Source organism: Pleurodeles waltl, chromosome 3_1 (genome assembly GCF_031143425.1).
Source record: "Pleurodeles waltl isolate 20211129_DDA chromosome 3_1, aPleWal1.hap1.20221129, whole genome shotgun sequence".
In the NCBI taxonomy this organism is placed as follows: domain Eukaryota; kingdom Metazoa; phylum Chordata; class Amphibia; order Caudata; family Salamandridae; genus Pleurodeles; species Pleurodeles waltl.
Window position 1 is genome coordinate 1,337,735,533 of NC_090440.1, and position 25,585 is coordinate 1,337,761,117.

A 25,585-nucleotide genomic window follows, 5' to 3' on the forward strand; every position below is an offset into this window, starting at 1 on the left:
ACTGTACAGAACAACCCGGGGCTTGGAGAGCATGGAGGTTGAAGAGGTGCTCATTAGAATGCTGCAATGAGTTAATGACACCATGGAACTTGAAAATAAGGCCTGGGGCAAATGATAGGTCGCCCTCCATCCAAAACACTTCACAGCGCTATGTCCACTTATTGGGAAGCACACGAGTTAGAGGTGTACTCTTAATGTGAGCCACTATAACTAATAAACCCCCTACAGATGCTGTGAGTATATCTATATATAAAACCACGAGGAAAAGAACAGATCAGTACTCCAGAAACTGGTTGATCTGTGAGTTCTGCAGATATAGACGACGAGAAGGGGGCAACAGTTCTACCGAGTACAATGTGACTGATTTATATAACGTGCTATACAGATTCTTGCTGTCAAGAGACATGGGAAGTGTTGTGAAGGTCCTCTGAAATTACAGCCCATCAATTTTACTTGCCGACTTGACGTGGAGTGAGCCCAACCTATTACAGGACTGGGGTTGGGGAGGAGTGGAGGTGAGGGGGGGAGGGGTGAAGAAGAGGAAGAAATTGCACTGGGCTTTGCAAGATGGCTGGCCTGGAAACCGAGGACACTAGCTGTCCATTCCTTTTCTATGTTCCTGAGATGTATTAACTGGGACCAAACAAAAACTGAAGGTGTCACCTGGTGAGCTGTGAGAGCCCACTAGGTTTCCTGAAAACTGCCGTTTTTGTCCTGGGTGTAAAAAAAGACAAAGTGGTGAAATAGAGAACCATAGTAACAAAATAGCCAAGTAATGGCCACCAAAGAACAGCCTTGGAAACAGGAAGACCTATTGAAAAGTCCAAGCTTTCAGGTAGGAGAAGCTCAAGGAGCCCAGAGTAATAAAGTGGACAAAAACACAATCGGAGACGAACAGCCATGATAACATTTTTGACACTATAACAGTCGTGAGAGAGGCTCAGGAAAGTAAAATTGCTCAGTGGCAATAGCTAAAGTGCTACTATGGGTAGATGAGAAGGAGCTAGCGTGGTGCACTGTGTTGTAGCTCCCCCATCCCTAAATGCCCCTCCTAGCCCCCGGAGGTTCTCCCCCGACCCGGCTGTTCTTCTCCTGCTGTCGGAGGCTCCAGGAGCATCCAGAATTCACAGGACAGACCACGGTGGCCGTAGGCATTCACAGCCAAGTGTGTGCCCCAGAAGTCTGCAGAGGCGGCCCGGCTCAAGTTGGGTGTGGCTTGCTGAGGTTCTGGTCTGCCTCGCTCCGGCCTAGCACATTGAGCTCCATGACAGCCTCACTCCAGCCAACCACTTGCGCCTCATTGCCCCCCCTCCCCCAGACTGAGTTGCAAAGTCCACCCAGGAGCAACCAGAATTTTACATTGCGGAGTGCAGTGGCTGTAGTCAGCCACGCTGAGTGTATGCTCCAGAGCTCTGCAAAAGTGGCCCAGCCAGAGCCAGGTGTGTCTTGTGGGGTTCTGGAGTGCCTCGCTCCACCTTAGCACCTTGAACGCTGCTCAAGCTACTCACTCATTGATCCACTCACTGATCCACAGTGTCCTCCCCTAGCCTGTAACTAAAGGTGAACTGCATTGCTCCGCTTAAGCACCTTACCAAGGCTATAACCACAGCGTTTATCCGTCGCCTGATTCTAATGGTTTTCCTCATGGGACTCAAGAGGAAACCAGCCTCCTGCACAAAGTCTGCTACCAAAGGGATAGCCACCCTGCCTCCAGCTATCACTAGGTACCCAGGAAGCACAGCCCAGATGTGCTCACATCCTAAACAGTTACCCAAGGCCAGGAGAGCCATAACACAGGTTCTTTGGCCTATTTTGGGGTCCGGGCCGCAGTAATTGAACAAACCTCTTCCCAGCCACATTTCGGACTATGGCTGGTCCTACCATTACAAGGCAATCTGGTGCCTCCCCCCATTTTCAATCAGCACACAACGGAGGTCATGGTTGGATCCTGGGTTAAGGGGCACGCCTGAACATAACATTACAGAACAACGGCACTCCGTCAACTCCTCTCTTAATAGCCGAGCATGTGAGTATACAGAGACAGGCATAGTGAAGTCCCAAAATCCTGCTGGAATGGGAGAGCCCCGGAATAAAGCGAGGAGAGAGCTAGCAGTTATGGCACAAATTCATGCCAATGTACTGCAGCGCCTGAGGGGATGAAGCCCGTTGCCATTCCAACACCTTCTGGCCCATTCCTACCTGAGCTCAGCCAAGCCAGTCGAGCTGTCAAATTCATTGACACTGGGGAACTGACTGCCACCTTTTTACAAAGCTCAGAGAACTAAATTGAGAGAACCTTAGAATTAACCCCCATGCTGCTTAGAATGCTAGAGGGGACTGGCCCTTCTTGCTTTGGAATGCAAGACTGCCTCGGTATGGATGATTCAGTCCACCGTTACCAATGCTGCCCAAAACACTATCGGTAAAGCAATGATTTGCCAGTCTATGAAAATGGAGCTCCAAGTAGACCTACTGCAGTCAATAACGCAGCGACTAGTGAACCTAGACACCAAGATTGATTGTATTGAAAAGAAAATATACAGCACATTGGCCTCTAATCTGTGCTCCTGCTACTGTGCTGTTATTATGGATCAACTGGTGATGCTGCCTGAGGTGCTTGGCTCGATCGTTGCCACATTTAAAGGCAAGACCTGCTCCCTGGTAGCACCCGCCTGGGCCCCCACTGTTATCACATCTCTGACTCCGTAAGCCCAAATAAGCTGGCCAGCTCCTCATTTCACCTGGACTTAGTTGCTTCTGTTGTATGGATCGACAATAGAGCCAGTCAACCAAGCACCGGCCCAACCACAAAGGCTGAGCACAAGGGGAACAACAAACCAAAGACATCATCTAGCCATGTAACCCAAGGGGCAGCAATGTCAAAGGCGGCTAAGAAAAAGCAGAGGAAACAGCTGAAAAAAGTGAAACTGAGAAGCAAGGGGCAGCAGCAATTACACCAACACCATGCCACATCCGGAGTATTCCCAATTTTTTACTTCCAAATTGGGTGGCAACAATTACCCACCAAGTGCGGGTGACTCTCAATCCCCCAAACCTCCTTCCCCTGGAAAGAATTCTCAGGATCTCCAAACTTAGACACACCAAGTTTTTCTTCAGAGACCACTAACTAACAAAAAATGTAATAAAACACAACCGAGGATGGCTGCCTGCCCACAGGGCCACTCAGCAGCCTAAAAAAGACCAATCCCCCAAGAGGCAAGAATCCACCACAAGACCAATGGTGCTTAAGTCTTATCCAATCCAATCACACTCCTTAGAAACACTGCAATTCCTGCAAGAGAATCAAGCGCTGCCTCCTTCATGCCTCTAAAAGAGGCCCCCATGTCAGTCATTCTCGCATTCTTCGCACCACAGGCAACTCTCTGATATGGGGGCATTTGTAACTGTCCACAAAGATAGTATACATCCAATTCGTCGGGCTGGGGCCCTACTAACCAAACCCCAAACGCTCAAGCAAATCCAGTAAAGTTGCCTGCAGCTGATAAAAAAGCACATAGCTTTTATGAGGAAGTGCTCACTCTTAGATAATGGATTCAGGGCTCACACAACATCTGAAACGGGTGTGATATCTTACGGTTACTAAAAATACATACCCACTCTAGCTCACATTCAATCAGAGGACTTGGAATGGGTTAGATTTCAAAATCTAGCCGGAGACACCCACAGTGAATCAACCCTGGTGGGCTTCCACCACTACCTGCATCAAATTGCTATGCTCAAGGAATTGCCTCAACTGGCAGAATGGGGGATAGAAGTTAAGCTCCCATGCACGGAGAAGTATCTGTATGTTCTTGGCCCCCCTTTAAGTCGGAAATGGGTACTGACAATCCTGCGCGGCTCTGACCGGGGTTACAAAAGCGCCAGACTTCGTTATGCAAGTCAAGCGACCCCCTTGGCCTTCAAGATAACTTGCACCGGTAATCAATGGTTAGAGTCCATTGGGACACCACCTGCACCTACCATCAAGGGCCACAGGCCCCAAAGGTATCACTCCTAATACTGATTATAATCAGCCAGCTAGGGGGACAACCAACATGAAAGGGGGCAGTCAACATCTCACAATCGACCTGGGACATATTATGCTTCAAGGAGACATGAGTCATAGACCCCATGCCACTAGCTGGCTAATATGGCTTCCATCTCATGGCCACCAAATGTAACATCTTTGGACATCTGTCAGGAGGACTCTTTTTTCATCGAACACATCTGAAAAATGGGGGCTTTTGAACTTCCCAACCATTCTTACCCCATCCAAGCTCTTCTGATCAATGGCCTAAAATTCGACTCTCAAGCACTACAGCTGCTGCTAATTAATTGCTACTTCAATTAAGCTCCAGCTTGAAAAGAAAGAACTCATTTAGGCAAGACAGTACACTTGAGGAGCTTTGCTCACATACAGCTCACACCAAGTGATACTTGTTGGGGACTTCAATACCAGTGTCGTAGTTTGGACTCTTGCTTTGGGCAAGACTGCTGGTTCAGGGATGACAGTACTTATGTTTGTAGGTGACTATGCCTATCCTACAACAAGTCGCAACTGTAGTCCCAACCCTTCTGGCTCACTAGCAGTACCTCACCAAAAACCCAAACAGTTAAAGGTGATTTGTGGCAGCCTTTATGCATGGACTCAGAGGTATGACATCCCAGGGATTATCGTGGTTAAACGGAGATTACCCCCTTCTCACAGATATATCATGTCTCAACCAAACACAGGCAACAACGAAGATGCAGTAATGTTTCAATAGTCTTTATTTAATACAATCTGCGGTAAATCGCATTAGGATAATGAACAGTGCAAGAAATAGAATTGTAAAAACGAGAGTCATGATCATGAAGACCCCCACCATCTTGCATTAGCATGGAAAGACAAAGTATGTAGTATGTCCTAGTACCCTATCGTGATAGGCCTAATGTTCTACCAAGAAGAGAGCTGGGTATGTTAAACCTAATCTGCCAATGCCATGTCCCTGGAAGGAGCCCCCAACCCTTGTTACCTTGGAATGAGGTCTCGAGCTCAGACTTCGAAGGAACACGAAGTCCGGGTCAGCGTCAAGGCGACGTGCAGCACTGATAGAAGCCATGGTATCTGGGCGGAATCCCTCTGATTATCTGTCTAAAGTGTGATGTATTCATACAGATCTACTTAGACCCCTGACATAGGTTGTTCCAAAACAATAGATAACACTGCATTCTTGGGACAGTAATTTCTAATGTGAGCACCTACAGTTTGTTTGTCTTTGTCGCATGAGTTGATGCCTTAGCGCGGTGACACTGAGAACATAACTCTAAACAAAAGGGCCTAACTATAAACAAGGCAGCCATCTTAGAAGAATTAATTAAATAAATGGTCTAAGACAGAGCAAGCTAAGTAGGTTAAAAGTCACTAGGTGAAGGGGCACGAGTCTACAAGCCAAAGGCTAAGCTAACTCCTGTTATAACTCCCGTTATCCCATTAAAACAAACTAGAATTCACTACACCCGGAACCCAAATAAGTCGCACAATCTTTTCGGGCAACAAGGTAGGCCTGCACCTCTTCATGCCCTTCTTCATAACCACAGCTTGAGATCATGTCACTCCCTAAAACAAGCTCGCTCCCCCTCATGGTGTGCAAACCCTACTTTTAAGAACAAATCCACAATTGACTATATTTTAGTCATTGCTCGGCTAACTCAAATGCTTCAAGATTAGACTAGGAAAAGATGAAGCACTGCAGCAGACGGGCCAGCCATTTCTGTTCTCAGGGTGGCTCACAGGCTGAAAGTCTGGCAGCATAAAATAAAGTATACCGAAGCAGAATGGCTCAAAATCTTCACCTTAATGAAGGAGAAAAAGCACTCTTGCCTCTGGCAACATCGCAACCGGCTAGGCAACCCAGGGTAGCCCAAGGAGAACAATGTGGCGGAGACCATCTGGATTAGCTAAGTCAAAATATTATATATCATTGACCAGGAAGTGGAAGTAGCCCCCAACCCCTGCTCGGAGGCTTCAACTCCTGGGCCCGGCAGAGAGCTTTCATCTCTGAAGATGCTGTAAGAGAAGCGCACAAGGCTATGAGGTCTGTCTGCATGCCTGTTCCCAATGGGATTCCAGCAATAGTGTAAAAAAAAAAAAAAAAAGGCTCAAGATTTTTGGGTGGCCACCTTAATGCCTCTTTTCAACTATGTGTACGCTTCAGCCTCAATTCCATTCTCCTGGAAGGGCTCCACCCCCCTAACCAACTACCGACTAATAGCACTGGACACTGAAGCCAAGGCCTATGCATGTATTCTTTTAAAGGACAAGAATCATGGGCAAAGGAAAAATATTTTCTTCCACTGTCTCAGTCAGGCTTTAGGCCTGAATGCTCCACAACCGATAACATCATGGCTCTGGCGTACCTAGCCTCCCAGGTGGTCAGAAAGAAGCACCCCCCTCTGATTTGCTGTTTTGTGGACTACAGCACAGCCATCGATAATGTGCACCGCGGCAGGCTCTGGGGGAAGTTAGCTGCATGGTAATTTCATCCCAGCTCCTCAATGCAACCATGTCCCTATACCAGGGGACTTGGGTCTGGGTAAAAGCAAGCTTCAACACAGTCACCACTAGAATACCAACCAATAACGGGCTCAAGCAGGGCTGTGTACTGGCACTTCTCCTCTTCAATCTTTACACTGCCGACTTGGGCAGTTAATTGGAAGGAGCCAGCTTTGTAACCCAGAAGCTGGGACAGATGCGCTTGCCAATCCTGCAGTATGTAGACGACACTGTAGTTCTTGACCACACTAAAGTTGGGTTGCAAAGGACCCTGAATGTCTTACAGTGCTACAACCAGGTGAACTATCTAATCAGAGCAAAATAAAAAATTTCGTATTTGGCAAGTGCCCTCACAACAATAATCACTCTGGCAGCTTGGTGGTCTACAGATTAGACATTCCCCACCTAGGAGTTTGGTTCTCCGAAAAGGCAAAGCTGCATGTTCATCTTAAACACCTTAAAACCAAATCACTCAGTGTAATCATCTCACTGAAATGCTTAAGTGGCAGTTTACACTGCCCCACTGCTGAGCCCATGTTAACTATGCTAAGAGCAAGATAAATCCCTGCTCTCAACTACAGCCACTTGGCCTTTCCAGGGGCTCTCAACAAGCTCCTAAAGGGCACTCAGTGCAAGATATTCAAAAAAGTTCTTCTTGTCTCCTGGCACCCCAGAAGAGCCAGGCTAAGATTGGAATTGGACCTGAGAGTCCAGACCTAGCATGTGTGGGCAATATTATAAAGTACTATTTGAGGGCTCGGCGCACCCCCAAGACCGCGCTCAAATACCACCTTCAACCAATCTTTGAGGAGCTTTTTGGGTTGGCAAAAGCGAGTAAATGTCTGAAGATCAAGGCTGACATGCTGCATGCCCATGAAATCACCTTCTCAGCCTGGAAACACGTTTTGAACAGGCAGGTGAAAATTGCCTCCTTTGAGCGGGACATTGAAAGCCATCACCCCAGGATCTTGACCAAGGCCCTGGACGAAACTTATTCCATGGGGAAAGCACAGCCTTATCTCTGCTAAACCCTTTTAGTCCAGACCCGCAGCAATATCCTCTACCTGGTGCTAATTACCTAACCAATTGCGGATTTTAACCCAAGCTGGGCTCCTGGTGGGAAGAGAGTGGCAAGCAGGTTCTGTAATTACCGTAAAGAATCATGGCATCACCTGCTTCGCTGTTGCCCTTAATTTTTCTGAGGCAAGACGGCTCCTGCTGGCTCCTCTGGTTCAACTTTAAGGTGGAAGGCATTGTAGGTAGGCCTCAGATCTGTGCTTTACGGAAACCTCCCCCTGTTCCCTAGCTAGACTAGGGAAATTTATGCACATTATCCGATAATCACTCCCTAAATCTGCTAATGTTGGTTTTTAATCTGATTACAATGCTTCGGCGCTCTTTCCAGGATGACACTTGCTTTTTCCTTTTTAATTGTTATTTTAAAGTGTAAGACACCAACTTTCCTTTGTAGTCTCAAGATTGAGTAATCTTTTAAAAGCTGCTAAATTGCTGAATTTCTTGTACTGTTTTAGTCAATGTGTGTCGGCGTGACCAATGTCCTATGCTATGTTTTCTATAGACTTGTAATGATTATAATTAATCGAACATGAATTAAATAAATAAATAAAATAGATAAAGTGCTACTGTGGGTAGATGAGAAGTAGCTAGCTGAACGCACCAAGGAGATGGAATTCATTGTAGAGGAGCCGCACCCTAACTTTGATCAACTGAAGAAACAGGTCCACGACTTCACTAGGAGTGTAATTCCTGGAGGACATAGTTGGAGACACAGAAGTATTGCAAGAAGGAATAATATTTAAGTGATTAGGCTGATGGAGGGTATAGAAGGAGCCAATAGGATAGACTACTTGGAACCATGGGTCTTATGAGAAGTGGTACCACTGGGTCTGTCTAACCTTTATTCAAATTAAAGAGAACATAGGGTGCGGCACACTCCCCTCAGATGGGATCACCTCCATTACTTATGATAGGGAGATTGTTGTACTATTGAGATGGAGATACAGTACTACACGGGGTTTGGGTCATTTACAAATGAAGATTAGTAAACTATTTTTTTTCTGGATTATAATGCTGCATTGCAATAGCAGTGAGCACCCTTTTTAGCCGTGAAGAAAACACTAGGGAAAGATGGTGTATGGTACATGCTCCTGTTTCCAGCACAACAAAAAGAAGATCGGAGATAAGACAAGGTTCTTGACCGAGCCAAACGAGACCTGGGGCTTGGAAGAAAAATAATAATCGGGAGCAGGAATAGATCTACTGTCTGCCACAACACCCACTGAAGACAAGAAGAAGGAGGAAATCTGAACCCCAAAGGGCCGATGAGACCAATCCAGAGCCAGGTTTGTGCTGAGAGAGAAGAAAGTCGTAGTTGTGATGGAAGCCAATCAAGACAGTCTCCGGTTGGCTCGGTCTGGGCAGCAATGGACATCAATGATTGCTCAGATTCTGAGCTGTTATAGGATGCTGCTGCTATGCCTGAAATGACCTCAAAATCAACCATGACTTGCTGTGAATTTTTAGTCAGAACTACAACTGTGCAGTAATCGGCATTATGGGGGTTATTCTAACTTTGGAGGAGTGTTAATCCATCCCAAAAGTGACGGTAAAGTGACGGATATACCACCAGCCGTATTACGAGTTCCATAGGATATAATGGACTCGTAATACGGCTGGTGGTAAATCAGTCACTTTTCCGTCACTTTTGGGACGGATTAACACCTCCTCCAAAGTTAGAATAACCCCCTATGTGAGGTGTGTGATCCTTTTATAAGTTACCAGGAATTATAAGTAGTAGTGACTACTAGGGGAGACGGAGACCACCAAGTAAAAGTGTCACACTTTCTGCTCCAGACTTCTTTTTATGGAAGGATGGAATCTACAGTAATTGTAAAAATGTTGGCCTGGGAGCCAATAATCACTAGCCCCGTAGAGATTTCGTATGCAGCATTTTTAACACAAAGACACCAATGGTCTGAATGACAGGGGTCAAGTTTGCGAAGAGTTCACTCTTGACATTCAGAGAGAAGGCCTGGCACCCCTCATAGCCAAGGTATTCTCATATAAGCAGAGAAGCTCTTTATGTGGAATGTTGTGGGATCAAGCATACCCAGGAAAAGGTACAAGATATATTTGTATTTGAAAAGACATTAGCCCATATTATTTTTCTACAACAAACTCACGTGCCTCAAGAGGAGGGGAATATCCTGAAAAAATGATGGAGGGGTCAACAGTCTTGGACTGTTTTTTTTAAGGTATCGCCTTCTTGCCAGCAAATGTGTTCTTTTTTGCCAGACATACTGTGGGCTTACTAAAAATATATGGGGGCTTCAGCTCACTCATTGCATACCATTGGTTGGCTCTCTTGTCACTTTCATTTGCCGGATGTTATTCATATCCCAGCTTGTCAACCTTGTGTTTGTCCCTCCCATGGAGCAAATCCTCTTTACCATCTCTTTTGTATGGCATGTTTTAATGCTCCCACTGCTTCTCAAGAATTACTTTTTTATTTAGTGGCAAGCAATCTATTGGAGAGCATGCGTTTTCCACCTGTCCCTCTCATGTACTTCTCTTGTGATGCTCTGTCACTTATTTACCGCTCCCAGCCCATGTTCAAGGTGCACTTGCCCCCATATACTTCCCCTGTTGCATTCTCATCTGTGTGCTTCTTTCCCCCACCCACTGTACATTGATCTCACCCGTTGCTTTTTCACCCCACCCAATGAAATCCGTGTTGCTCCCTCCACTCGCATTCCCCCTCTCTGGTCCACTTTTTTTCTCCTTCCCACCTCGCCCTCCTTCTCTATCGCCAGTTGCTTCGTCTTCCCACCCCTGCCCTTTGTGTTGCTTACATGACCCTTCACCACCCTTGTTGATTATCTTCACCGCTGCCCTCCGTGTTGCTCTCCCCCCCAACCTGGGTATATGTTCCATTAAAATAAATACGTCATTTTGTAGGTGAATGTATGTGTGGTACACACGTACCATCAAAACATTCTGTGTGTGAAGTCCTGGGGTACTTGAAGCTGGGAGAACCCTTCACGTCCAATAAGGTGGAAATGATTAATCTTGGTTAGTGACAGTCTAGATGGAATGAAAATATGATTTGCTAGTATTTCTGAATGCACTGTCAGAAACCGTGCCCATTTGCCCAACTTGCCTATAATTGTATGGGGAGACCTTACCAGTGTGTGCGAGACAGATTTAGACAAGCCCTACCCACCTCTACCCTCATCACTAGTGATACATGCCAGTTAGGCACTTCAGAAATGGTCAAATATTTGAGAACGGATTCCTGTTTTGCACTGTCAGAAAACGTGCCCATTTGCCCAACTTGCCTATAATTGTATGGGGAGACCTTACCAGTGTGTGCGAGACAGATTTAGACAAGCCCTACCCACCTCTACCCTCATCACTAGTGATACATTGCTAGTTAGGCACTTCAGAAATGGTCAAATATTTGAGAACGGATTCCTGTGCTGCAGAAACCTATCCATAAAGAACATTCATATTGCTACCATATACCTGATCTTCACATTCGATTCGATGGGATCTTTTGCACAGTATATCAACTTATATCAGACCTAATCACAGAATACGTTGTCAACCCAATCCGATCGTAACCCATCTTAATGGAACTGCAGCTAAAAAGCACAGTGCTGCTATCCCTAACTGGAAACTGCACATGATTGTATTGGAATATTTAGCCTTTAGGAGCAGAATAGGTTTTTAAATCCAATGTTAGTATAGAGAAAACCCAGACACAGCGGTGGATGCTTTTTCAATGTGAACTTGTTAGTTTATTAATTCAAAGAACCAAAGGCTAAAGCTTACATGACTATTGGCAGCCACTATATATCATTAGAATTGTTCTTAAAGGAGTTGAGTTTATTTAGAGTGTACTCTATGCCTCCTTCGCTTACTCTTCCAGGCTCTGTTTTAACCCTGTTTTCCTGCCTTTTTGTGTTTTTTGCTCTCCTGCTCTAGTCTGATGAGGACAAAGGAGTGCAAGTCCCCAAAAATGAGTGCCGGTGGGTCGCATCTGGACTACCGGCTCATATTAATCACTGCTGCCCAGGATACACGGGCATGAACAGAGGTGGGAATAGGGGACAATTTAAAAATATGAAGCTGGAGAGCTCTCTCCGACCCAATGCAAAACCATGGTTCACACATGAGACTAGTCTTTATGCGACAGGCCATTTATGCCACTGGGCATTTCACTGGGGTTTTAGACCCTTAAGGCCGGTTTTAAAAACCCACGGCCACTCCTGGTTCCTCTGTCTCTTTCCTCTGCTCCCCGAGGTTAACTGCAGAAGGCACAGGGTGGCTTGAAGAGAGAGAGAGTAGGAGAGGGAGGGAGGCTGTGGTACAGAGGACCAGAGAGGGAGAAGAGAGAGTCGAAAGGAAATAGAATGGATGGATAGCAAGAGAGGAATAGCAAGAGGAGACCAAGGGATGGGAGTTGTTTGAGAATTTTTGTCAGGACTGCTTTTGGTTCCTCAGTCCAGCCCTGGGACAAGTAATCCAGTTCTACGGAACACTACTAGAAACATCTCAACGCTCTTTAAAAGTCCTCGGGAGGAATGGTCTAGGTGGGGCTGGAGAAAGCAGACTGGAAGCAAATGCTTATTACCCCCAGAGTATCCAGGAAAGCACGATTCAAGCTGCTGCACCTCAGTCTTTTGTACAGAGCCTATTCTTATGCTAAAAGGGTGGGCAAAATATACTCACTCGTCACAGTAGCCTGCCTGAGGTGTTGCAACAGGGATGCAGTATTTCACCATATGCCTCCGAGATATCCTGTTATATTAGAATACAAGGGTGCAGTAGCATGTATCCTGCTGAAGACAAGGGAAGGAAGGCACTGAGAAAAGCCAAAACATGCGTTTTGGGTCTAATCCCTCGACCATAAACAAAGAAGGATAGCTCCAAATTCATAGATCTTGCTTAGCTATTTGCAAAAAGGGCCATTGCAATAAACTTCATGTCTGTTAAGGCCCTGGGCATTACTTGATGGATAAAAAGTTACAAGATGGAGAAAAAAGGTTCTGGGCCTGACCGGGAAAGTGCAGCACTTAATATGGAAAATAAAAGGGGCTAGGAGGGAAACTTGACAGATTAGTCCTGTTACGCAGTGCTATAACTTGAGACCATTTGAACGATAACCCTTCTCTGTTCCATCAGAAAGAGTAAGTGTCCCTGAATGATGTTTCTTGCACAACAGAAGCCTGAAAGATACTGGGCTGCTGGGATGTGTTAGGCATAGATCATTTCATCCATAAATCACTATGGAGAGGCCTCTAGATAAGTCGAAGAAGAAAAAAAAGAGGCTTTCTCAACCCAGGTTGACTAGATGGTTGTTTTAATTTGCTCTGTAAAGGAAACTGATGCCATTGGTGTAAGAACACAGCCATTTGTTCCATAAACGGAAACTGCATGAAATACCGGAAAAGGGCTTCTGACAGTTCAAGTGTTTTGCACTTTGTAGAGTGGGTATTACCCAATACTAGAAACAATTTGATACCCAAATGATCAGACGTAATTGTTTTCTAAGGATGATCCTTTAAAAAAATAAAATAAAATGAATAAAATTGCAATTGACACGTTTAAAAAATTTACTACTACAGCCCAACATATGATAAAGTGAATCAACTATAGGCTTTTTACCTGATTTGGGGTTCGTTTTGCCGAAACCCGTGATCCAGCATTTAGCTTTTGGCTGAAAGATCTGCCCAGCCATGGGAAGACACGCTGGCTGGATGTTTGCTGAAACAGAAGAAGTAAATAGCAAGAGGCTCGTTAAGAACACAACTTTTTTTGTGCAGAAGAGGAAAGGGTGGTGTTCAGAGAGGTCTTACGTGTGTAAGTGACGGGGGCCTTAAGCTTGAACAAAGCGCTATCGTAGTCGTCTGTGTTGTCGCTGTAGTCTGTGTTCACAATAATAGTGGCGACCCGCGATGGATTTGGAAGGTCATGTTGGCTGACAGTCCCAAAGTACACAAGCCAATGGTCTGGCATATATTTGCTGTCTCTAATGAAAGATAGATGGAGAAAACGTATTTATATTTATTTGATGACTAGACTGGTCCACTGCCTTTACAGTTGTCAGATAGGACGACAAAGACCACTCTCTCCAACTGGAAACACAATAAACCCCTTTTAAAAGGTGCTCATAGCTAATAACACAAGTTAAATCCACCTTAGCAGGGAGCAGAGGTGCACATATGCCACAGCATTCGCATATGGGCAGCTCTGCTCCATACTAAGGTAGATTTAACTTGTATCGAGCATTTGTTTCAGGTCTATAGTAGTGCATTACTGGGCCTAAATTTCTATGCAGTTCGACCTTGAACAAAAACTGTACATCTGAATTTCCAATGTCTTCCTTGGGAGTTTGTGGAGTACTGGCAATTGGTTTCATCTGTCTTTTAAAAGAAATGCCTTTCCATCCCACTATGCAGGTCCAAAAACACAGGGAGAGACCTTCTAAAATCTTCATCAACAAGCACTGCCTTCCTCTATTATTTTCACTTTCTGTCCCCTTAACAGTGGGGCAGCCAATCAATCAAGCTCATTGGTCAGAAAGCATGCTTGGCAAGCCACATAGAAGAGCATTAGGGTGACTACTTATTTGGTGTGATTGCTAAATCAGGTTCCCACTTGGTCCCTCATTGTCTTAGTTTCTCTGAAGCCCTCACACAAACCCAGAGTGCAACACACTGCAAATTTACTTCTCTAAAACGTGGACCTCCCTGTCAAAAACACGCAAACCTTCTGGCTAGCCCCAAAATCAATAAGATGTATTCAACTGCTGTTTAACTTTTTAAACATCTCCAATATATAATACCCTTTAAAGAGGGTTGTGCTACCTTTCATTTTCTTTTTCACTGTAATTTATTCTGCACTACTGCCACCTTTACTTACTCAAAGAGACAGTGTGCTGCTGTGAGCACCCACTGGTTAGCAATGAGGGTTCCTCCACAGACATGGCTAGACTGCCTGCCCATAGTGAAGTGAAGGCTGGCCTGCCATGGCCACTCGCCCTGGCTCGCTGCTACCCCTCCAATGATTCTGCTGGAACTCCTCTCGCCGCAGTCTGTGATGGGAGAAGTGTTCAGAAGAGAACATAAAACAGAAACATCTGCAGGTACAACCTCACCCTACTAATACAAAACAGCTACTACAATGCAACCACTCTGTAGACGATCTACTTTGTTATCCTGGTTAGTGTCCAACGTCAATCAAGCTATGACTACTGTAACACATTAGTCACTATCATGATCACCCACAGCCATATTTACAGTACCACAATAACCCACAAGATATTGCTCCACCAATGTAGAATCATCCAGGCAAACACATCTACAGACACTGGGCTTTCCCAGATCCATGGCATGTGGTTGGTGTTAAAGCGCTCAGGCCCACTAACCCAAGAACTGTGCAAGCAGCTTACCACCTTACTACTGCCTCAGTTACTACAACCAGGAACACTGTCAGGGTAATCGAACAGCCCACATACAGGACATGCTTGCAAGCCCAGAGTAGGTTTATAAGCCGCATATTCCCAAAGCGTAATGTTGGTACTCTTGAGGAAACAGCAATGAGTTTAGAAGGCGCACACATGCAAAAAATGTAAATCAAGATTTCAGACATGCAGAGTATGGGAACAATGTTGTCTAAGGTAGCAGTAGTAAGCAGTTATAAACATTGGCACAAATAAACTCTAGTTCTCAGGCATAAAGGGGCAGTGAAGCGAAGGCACACAAGAAAGCATCAAGGAAAGACCCATTGGTCATGATGAAAAAAAGCGGTGTAAGCAGGTGCTGTTAGTTAGTTTGAAGAATTTGAAGACTGGAAGCCGTTGGCACGGGACTGTTTGCAAAACTGCTTTTTCCTAATTGGAAACATCGAGTCTTCAAGGTAACAAGTGAAGACATTCAGTAGAAATTAAAATCATTGACCACAACCCTTTAGAAGAGAATTACACCAAAAATCAAAAAACAAAAAAGCAAACAATATTGAGCTGTGGCAAAAAACAGATGAGCAGTATAAGAGACATATGGATCTGCGGTGGAGGGAGGTCAAGGGTGTCCAACATTCCCTAAGGTAAGGCAAACCTGTGGTACAACATGCAACTGATAAAAGCAAAATGGGTGTAGCCACCAGGTTCCTTCTTACCTGAACACCTCAAAGAGAGGTACTGTCTGTTGGGACACTGGGTCCTAGGAAAGGAGACAGAAGAGGAGAATTGTGATAAATGGTAGACTCCGTCCACTCTGCATGAGCTTCAGCTCAAACAGGGTCTTCTTCCCTGCTATGCCTAGAGGTGCCAGCAGGAAGGGGGGGTGAATGTATCAATTGCAACTTTTTTGTCTGAAAAGATAGGACTGTTAAAATTAGAATTAAAACACTGCACCATTATCGCTAGTCAAATTGGTAAGGCATGAACAAGAGGGGTGTGTCAGTGAACGGAAAACGCATCAAGGTCAAAACATCCTTCAGTTTTAGGTGGCTCTTAAGAATAAGACTGGACTGTCGCAGTTTAGATGCAGAGACCACTTTCTGTAAGGAGCTGCTTTAGCACACAAAGTTAAATTTAAGCTTGACACAGACTTTTAAGTTGCCCCACTCAGCCCCGATAGCACATGGCCAGTAGACCCACATTTTCTAAAACACACATTTAAAAGGATCAGGCACCCATACTTCCTTTGCAGCCCTAACTCTCATCACCTAGAGACAACATTATAGGTTTGTGAAGAGTTCACCCTATTGGGAGTCACATTATCGTGGCAGCACACTGGACAGAACTCAAGTGTTTGTTACAATTCCTTATTACTAGCTAATTGCCTGATTTTGCCTGGTTATTCAACTTTTGTGTGCTTCATGTAAGTCAGCCATTCTACAGGCATGATGTTGTCACATTGCTTCACTCACTAGTCTGCAATGTTAGTAAGACAAATGTCAGATGAAAAACAATAGATGAGACAATAATGCAGCACCGGTCATACATAATCAGGATATTGTTACTTCTGCAAAAAAAATCAATTAGACGGTTGTGTAGGAGTACTTTAATTTACATAAATAGATTCTCACAAATGGTAGGCATATAAAACCGTGAACATTGCTTGATGGGGCATATCAACCTGTAAGATTTATCAGAAAGTGGAGTTTCAAGTGGTAAAAGAACCAGGTTTAATTCTCCTCAGTACAAGTAAAACCCGTCTCTCCACCTTGGGAAGGGAGTGGAGCAGTTCTAAAACATCTCTATGTTGTAGAAATCAAAGGGAACTACAACCCCGTTCATATTAGCATTTTTAAAAATTGGAAGAACGTCTGCCAGGAGTACCAGGACAATGACAGCATATTTTCACAGAACTGCCATAGAGCAACATCCTCTAATAAACACCCCATGAACAATCGTATGAGCTTTGTCAGCCAGTATCCTTGTGCACTCTATATTTTACAGAATAGTCAGCATAACAAAAATCCCCATTTCCCTGAAAGTTCTGGTAGTGGCAACAATCTCCAGCCAATAATATGATTATGTAAGACAAATATTGAAATGCATCAATAAGATTGTAAACATTGCCTGGAGTATCGAATCCGGGGACCCCCCCCCCTCTTATCACCCTCTCTTACTTTAGCTATCTCACTCATTTTCCCTTTTTTTTGTTTTTTTGTTTTTAAGCAGAATTGGACACATTTTGGTGCCTCTGTTCCAAGAGTGAAGGGCTGTTTGGCTAGGAGATGTGGTTTTGTGGCACCAATCTATTCCATGAAAGAGCCATTGTTTCAGCGCATTCTGTGTACATAGGCTACCCCGGTTGGCGGAGATAAAGGGTGCGAGGTAAAGCTTCTTGGCTAACCCTCATACTTGTTCTGTGTGCTTCAAGTTCACTACACTCTACCAGTAGCCCAGGCTAAAGACGCAGTTCACACTTTGTTTCATCTGTAAATGAGCACTCAAACTCATAGTACTATTGGCTCACATCTAATAGAAGGATCGGCAGCATGCTTTGATGATATGGATTGCCCTTTTCGCCTCCCTTTGTGTGACGTGATGTAGGATTCTCTTTACGCTGCTTTAGCAATCACATCGCAGAGCATTTGAGCATTCAGAGCAGCTCAGTAGTGCAAGTATCTGAATAGGCTGGTGTCTCCTTGTTGAATATCATTTACCTTTTCACTACTCCTTCAAGAAGAAACTTGGCTAATGTCGCAGTTTCATCACATTCATTTAGTCCTTCTATAGCGCAGTTGCCAGGAACTGCCTTGGCATTATCAGTGGCATGGATAAAAGTACATAGAGGGCACGCGTTGATCCACATCCAAGTTTTCAGATAATTGCAAATGTTCCCTTTGCTCCATTTCCAGATCACAGAACTACATTGGGAATGCGTTTTTCTACTGCAGTATAAAGTACTGAAAATACCCTGTAAGGGGTTTCCATGCCTTATGTTCTATTAGTGGTAACGTTCACTCCAGCGCACGCCTATGTAGGAGACCCTACTAGCTACTATACACTTAAGCGGGTCACATGTGGTTCTGTTCCCTAAAAATAAAAGGACTTTGACAGATTTGACACACTACAGAACTATTACAACTCACGGAATTGAAAATAAAATAAATAAAAAACTAAAAACGTGATCTGGCAGAAAAAATGCAAAGTAAAAACAACCAAAACGATTTAACAAATGGGAAAGCAGGGATCAGATAACATTAAACTAATCTATAACACTCATCCAGGTCATGATATGCCTCCAGAAAACGGCCTTGTGTGCTTTCTGTACTGTAAAGACTAAACTAGAACTCCAGAAAACAACCCTCGCTTTCCAAGAAAACCCCTGATACGATAGCAACGACTGGGGCATTACACACCTAAGACTGAAAGGAGTTTGAAACAGAGTTGCAAACATAAACCAAAATGAAACGCAGCATAATGCTCTGGAGGAGATACTCTGTGTCTGAATACTTATGTAAGGGAAAAAAAACGACAACTAGCTACTAAATGGAGTGCTTAGAAAGGCGGAGCTAGGCCAACTCAGTCCACAATATGATCCTTTGTCACCTGAAACATGAGATGCACTTCCGTATCACTGTGCCTTGCATGAGGAAAATGAAGTTGAATATTTTATAGGTACATTCTCGAGAACAGAGTCCCTTAAGTTAAAATGTGCAAACGGCTCTGAAAACTATTCTGCTAAATTAGTTATACATTGGTAGCTAAGCATTTCAAGTTTCTACACCAAATCGATAAACGGGATTAGAATGATGACTATTAATTCTCGTAATGCTGTACCTCATCTTGAGACATGGTAAATTTCACCATGCCAAGTAATTCCCAAATGCGATGCGACCGGTCACGTTTATCTGACACTACTGTCTGCACAGAGTTGTTTTGACATGTTTTACAGCCCATGAGCCAAGGACACTGGTCTACCCCTTAATGAATGTAATGTGAAAGTCTGAGTGTCAGGGGGTCCCATTTGCTTGCATGGGATTGACGTTTGGGACATCGTCGACAACCACGTCCAAAACCTCGGTCTCAAACATGTGTGCTTTTGGACATGCAAGTTGACATGTCCTAGTGTGCCAATCATCCCACAACCTCATCAACAGGATATTAATTGGCTTTTGTCCCACTCATGCAGTTTAGCTGGTGTGTAGCGCCACAGAGGGGCCATTTTTGTCATGACCTTCCTTCTAAGTGTTCTTCTTGCTGATTTGCTTCTCCAAGTGAATGTCACCCATTAGCCTTCACATCCTTGGCATGGTTTTACCTAAACCTTTTGCTTTCACTCCTATTTTGCTGAATTTGCTTGTATTGACATTAGGACTCTATGCACTTTACCACTGCTAACCAGTGCTTGTGCTCTTCCTTTTAAATGTGGTATTATTGGATTACACCCAACTGGCCTATTTAATTTACTTCTAAGTTCTTAGTAAAGTGGTACTACATATACCCATGGCTTCTAAATTAAGTGCTACTAGTGAGCCTGCAGCCCATATTAGGCCACCCACTTATGTAGCCTTTTAAAACATGCCTCAGATCTGTCATTTTAGTCTGTGTGTGCTATTTTATACTGTCATGTCGACCTGGCAAAAATCAACATTTTGCCAGGCCTAAACATTTATCTGTAATACATGTAAGTCACCCCTAGGCCCTGAGCAGCCACAGATCTCAGCTTCTCTAAAAGTAGCTGTGAGTCCTGCAATGCCTGTTAGGCAATGATCCGGAGCACATTGCCGGGAAAGAAATGGAGCTCAGGTCACACTTAAAGATGTTAGGGTTGCCTGAGTTGGTGGGCATGACCACATTGGCCATCACTTCCCAAGAGGGTAGTCAAGAATGCCTTAAGGCTGGAAAAGTGGCCCAGGCCACTGCCAAAAGGAAGAAGGGTAAAGGGGTGTGGGAAGCCAGCCTCTTAAGCTCTCATGGTCCAGGAGGTATCATAACCAGAGGGAGCCATCCTGGATCCTACCGGGGAGGAAATTGACATCCTAGGAAACCTGCCTGAGCATACCAGATTTCCTGCTGAGGGTAGGCCGACAGGGCTGAATTCTGTAAAGCACTGTAGGAGGGGCCAACTCTTGTAACACTGAACGGATGCACATACGCTGGCAGAGGCGGAGCCTGGAGCTCAGACTTCAGGCTCAGCATCGTGCCCCGCTCCGTTTCACTATTGGGCCTTGCCAGCTCTCATCGGACCCACACTTCAGCCCAGCCATTCCTGCTGCTGTTAACGGCCCACCGCCTGCTCTTTCTTGTCTCCCCCGCCGGCTGCTGCTGCGTCTGCCCACAACCCCTGGCGTCTTTCTACCTGATCGGTGACGGCTACAGCAGCTGTGAAGAGGTGTCGAATGTAGTGGGCGGAGTGTAGTCCATGAGAGAATTATCAGCCAGGAGGATGACTACTGGGGGCTGCAATGGCTGGCACAAAGTGTTGAGTGTGGTGGGCAGAGTGCAGTCCTTGAGGAAAATCAGCCAGGAGGCTGACTAGTGGCACAAGTGGAAGCACAAGTTTAAGAGAAATTTAGAACTATGACCATCAACATCCAGGCAAGTGGGGGCAGAGGGGGTGGACAGAAAGCATAGGCTGTAGGCAGCTTGCATCAGACAGAGGCAGCTTGCATCAGACAGAGGCAGCTGGCATTAGGACAGTGTGGCTTGCATTGGCTAAGCTGTCCTGTCCTGTCCTTCCTTCCTTGCCAGACTCCGTCCTCCCATAAATTCTCAAGTGTTCTTAAGCCTCTCATAGAGCTCCCCTCATTTGCTAGGTCTGCCGGCTGTGTCTACGATACTGCTTACATCAAGTTGCTTAGGGGGCAATATATATTTATTTTTTAAAGAGCGGCCCAAACTGTGCCGGCGCCTTCCTCCCAAAATTCATCAGTTCATCAGTTAAGGCATGAGGGAAGGCAAGTAAGAAGGCAGTAAGAACTCAGAGGATCATGCGGTCAGGCAAGGCAAGAAGGGAACCTGCAATAATCCAAAGGCGTAAGAAGTGCAGACTGGGAGATAATGGTCATAATGCAACAGACCAACAGCAGTCGGCTCAGAGGAATAGGCAGCAACTCTAAATCATAAACTCTATCTCGCCAGTGGTTTCTCGGAGTTTTGTACCAAGCACTGCTACGGCTAATCCATCAAGCACAGCGTCCCCAAAGTCTCTGGGTTCCGTCACTATCAATCAATTGGGTTCTGCATTGCCCCATGAGTCATCCATGCTGGCTTACTTTAAGAAAATCCCTACTGTTAAAAAAAGTAGTGGACCGTGAGTGCACCCTTGACAAACAGGGTCACTGAGACCTTAGCAAAGGGGCCCGGTTGTTTTAACTTCAAGCTCAAGTACACTCCCCCACGTTACCATCTCCTTCTGTGGGTCTCTCCGGCCTTATAAGCTGCCCAGAGGCTGAGGATTTAGTCATTGATATTTTGGATTCTAAGAAAATAGCCTCCCCGGCCTCACAAGTGGTTAACTCGTTTTTGGTTCCGCAGAGGCATGAGGCTTCACCAATAGCTATTTCAAGTGCCCGCAGCCTATGCTTTCTGCCCTGGAAGCGTCTTTCTTGCCATTTCCATTTTCTCCATCTTTTGTCTTCTCTGCAGAATGCACAAGTCTATCAAGGTCTCAATTGCCAGCAGGACAACAGCATGGACCTTATTACCAGTCCACTGGCTGCACAATGGACCCTTTATCCGACTGGCAGTATATTGCCCTTACTTCCAACAAAATCACCAAGTGCGGCTGGTACAGGCAACTCTCAAATTGAATTTAATGGGATGGAGCCATATAATCAATCTCTCCTGGACCTATCTTGCTTTCGCACAGAATCTGTGGAATGCCTAGGTAACTCAGCTTAAGACCATGACCAGTGCTGCAGCTGACCCCTATAGTTCTGTTTGGTCTCAGTTTTTTTGCAAACATTACAATCTACTATTCTGGCTTTAAATTATCATTCTGACAACGTGGATGTGCAGGTTGATTTGCTGAACACATTAGCCACAAATGTGGCGGGGACCGACTGCAAAATAGAATATTTAAATCAGTTGATTGTCAGAGTGCATGCAAATACTAATCTGGTCCAAGCGGCCTGTTGCTGCTCTGTTAACATAGAAAGCCTGTCTTCTCTCCCAACTATTTTAAGCTCAGTTCTGTCAGACATTAAGAGGTCTTCATTTCGTTCAGAGCAATCATTGCCATCAGAGAATATGGTCCATCAATCCGAACCAGCAAAGAAAAACAATTAAAACTTTGCACGAATACTTCCTTCTCATCAAAAGCTTACTTAAAAAATCTAAAGCTGAACCTTCATGAAGCTATTGGAGTATTTGATCAAGGTATCCCTGTCAGCACAGACTGTCAAACGACCCATTACCTTGGAGCACAGCCTACAGACATAGTTTGGTTCCCTCATCATTCTGGCATTTTACACGCTGACTCACTAAAATGAACTTCGTTAGTGGCTGATCTTCCATCACATGGAACATTAAGTAAGAGAACAAAAAGACTCTGTAAACAACGGAAAACAGTCTGAGTCCCTCTCGACCAGTAAGCATAAATAAATGTCAACGACTGGCCCAAAATGATTTTCAGCATCAGGTGGAGTCTGTAACCCGATTTGCCAATTGACTCACCTTTGGTTACTTAGGGTTGTTCGCAATAGAGAAGTGAAATTGTGGGAAATCTATCGCCTAATACTTCAATCTCAGGGAAGGGAACACTATTAGAAGAGGCATCTGACCCTCCACTAAAAGTAACAATAAAGGCTTCCAAACATCAGTCGCCACAAGTCTTGGAGTGGATAGACATGTAAATATCCCAGATGTTTCATCAAAACATGTCTCTGAAACAATCAGCTGTGATGCAGCAAGATCACAGGTTAATATTTTCTCTGCAATGCCTCTTGTGAACCAAAACACCCCCCCCCCCCACACACACAAGTAGTTTCATTCTATAAAGATAAGATCCCTCACACTGATTTGTTGGAACTGAGGCAAGAGGAATGTATAGGTGACTCTAGGCTGGTGAGTCGGACTTATCTAAGATGGCCAGTCCCTCAAACAATGATCCTCCCCGAGTGCTCTACCACAAGGTTACTTTTCAATCCTGAATATTGCTCGAGAGGTGCCTATGACATACTGACCAGGGGGAACATTTTAGGATTTCTTAAGGCAATCCCCAAGTTGGGTGGCACAGGGTCTGGTGATGTGATATCGCTATTGAATTTCTTCATCCAAAGGGCATTCAGACTGTGGAAGCTACTGTTGTGACACTAGTCTCTGCTGCCCTAGCACACTCAATTTTGGCCAGAAAAGATACATTTCATTCATGGGGCATCACAATTAGCCCCTTTAAGACTCCTGGTTACCCCTCATTGCTGTCCAATGCATTAAGCCCATAAGCCCCCTATGGGTCGAAACCATATTCAATTCTGAAAGGTGCTCAGGACCCTTCCATCTCACACAATTCCACAGTAAAGGATGAAGCTGGTAATTTTTTAAGGATAAACAGACTGGTTACCCACAGCCTTAACCCACTGGTGCCCGGAATGAATTTCTCTGGAGGTGCCCCCTAGGCCTAAATATGAATCTTTGGCATTATGTTCTTGGAACATCAACAGCGTTGCTCAGAAGTTACAATCTGCAGATTTAATTTAATTCCTAAATTGTTATGAAACTGTTGCTCTGCAGGAAACCTGGGCAGAGGCAAGCTGTGTGCTGCCAGAGTACACATAATTTTGGAAAGCTGCCTCCAGAGAGTATAAAAGTGGTAGACCCAGGTATGGGTTTTCTATGTATGTCACTGGTAAATTAAAAGAGTGAATTACGCCGATTACCCTGGAAGAGAACTGTAAGAGTCCAGATTCAAAGGTTTTATTGACTTAATTTAAGGAAACACAGAAGGCTTACAGGAAGGCCATTTAAGAGGAAAAACAGAAACTTCTCAACCTTTTCTGGGTAAAGCTGGCTGGGCCAGCAAGAACTAAAATTCAAGAAAATGGTGGTCCCTAGTTAGTAAATTGGCAAATGGGCAAAAGAGGTATGGCAGTATTAACATCTCGGATGGAGAGTGGGCATCATTCTTGGCAGCCATTTTTCTGTAAATAAGCTTGAAAAACATTTGCTGGATAAGGAGGCGCAGAGTCTCATTGTAATATCGTCCAACCTTTCGCACTTAGCGCCGGAACCTTTGTTTTTCAGTCTGAAGCCATAACTCATTCATCATATCGTCTTTATAGCATTATATCCAGGGCAAAACAAGATGGAACACCAGGCCCTTATGGCCTCCCACAAGTACTGTTTAAGCAGGATACAACCTTTTGGGCAGATCAGCCCTCTCTGACTAGTGTGAAAAGTCCTCCAGAGTCCCTGAGTCGTGGCATGGTGCTATAATCCAGCCACTGCATAATGGAGGCTCAAGGTCAGACCCAGACAATACATACTTATACCATTACTTGCCAATGAGGCTAAACATTATGCTAGTCTCCTGTTAGAGGACCTTTGGGCTTTGGCTGAGTTCACGGGGTTAATGCCAATATGTAAAAAGTTTTTTACACTGACCAACTTAATAGCTCCATCTGTTCTGATGGACAAGGTAATGTTATCAGGCTCTGTGCTGCATTGCTGCTTTGTGGATTTTAAGGCAGCGTTTGATTGGGGCCCAAGGGGGATTTTGTAGGCCATATTACAAAAATGGGGAATACCACCTGTGCACTTGGGGCCAATAATTGAGTTGCATACAGACACCTGGGTCTGCATTAAATTGGGAGACGGCCACTCCTTTTCGAGGGAAATCCCCACATTTTGTGGTGGGAAGCAGGGGTGTGTGTGTGTGTGCTTCCTTCTTTTCAATCTTTTTATTATGGATCTGTCAATACTAAGCGACACTACTAACTGCCATTCCCCCAAGAATGGTGGCCTACGGATCAGCCACTTGCTCTATGCTGATGACCTGGCAATGCTTAGCCACACAAGAGTAGGCCTGGAGGGGCTGATTAATCAGTTATCATTCTACACAGCTTCCAGCTTTGGGGTGGTACCAGCATTATAACAGCAATAAAATAATTTCAGACCACAGTTATAAGTACTTAGGGGTGCATATTGATGCCAGGGACAGCTTTGTGAAGCAGAGAAAAGAGGCCGAACTAAGAGCATTGGCCTTCCAGGAATCTCTTGAAATTATTTAAATCTCTTAGGGGGCCAAGTTTGTCACCACTAGTGGAAGCCATGAACGCAGATCACACCCTCATTGACCTATGGGTAGGACGTTTTGCTGGGTAGAGAGTTGCATGCTGAATATCTTGGTTAATAGGATTTAAAAGAGGGTTTTTGTCTGTCGAAATTATCATCCCCTGCCCAGGTTTGGCTTAAATTTGGCCTCCTAACTCAAGGGGCAGCTGGCGCCTTTCTGAAATTGTGTAAAAGTGAGGGCAAAAAAAGAACAGTTTGAAGTCATTTTTATGGTTTGAAAATAGTTCCTGGGAGACAAAAAGGTCTTACTTTCGTTTTGGATGATTGTAGGC

General features: G+C 44.8%; 1 protein-coding gene across 1 annotated transcript in view; it reads right to left on the reverse strand.

The window, feature by feature from the left end:
• Window positions 1-25,585, reverse strand: part of TMPRSS13 (transmembrane serine protease 13) — a 157,545-nt gene that overhangs the window by 22,847 nt on the left and 109,113 nt on the right. The window contains exons 7-10 of the mRNA XM_069224724.1: window positions 15,737-15,780; window positions 14,483-14,654; window positions 13,417-13,589; window positions 13,226-13,324 (exon numbers count right to left, since the gene is read on the reverse strand). Coding sequence (XP_069080825.1) covers window positions 13,226-13,324; window positions 13,417-13,589; window positions 14,483-14,654; window positions 15,737-15,780 — 488 coding nt within the window. The remainder of the gene's footprint in view (window positions 1-13,225; window positions 13,325-13,416; window positions 13,590-14,482; window positions 14,655-15,736; window positions 15,781-25,585) is intronic.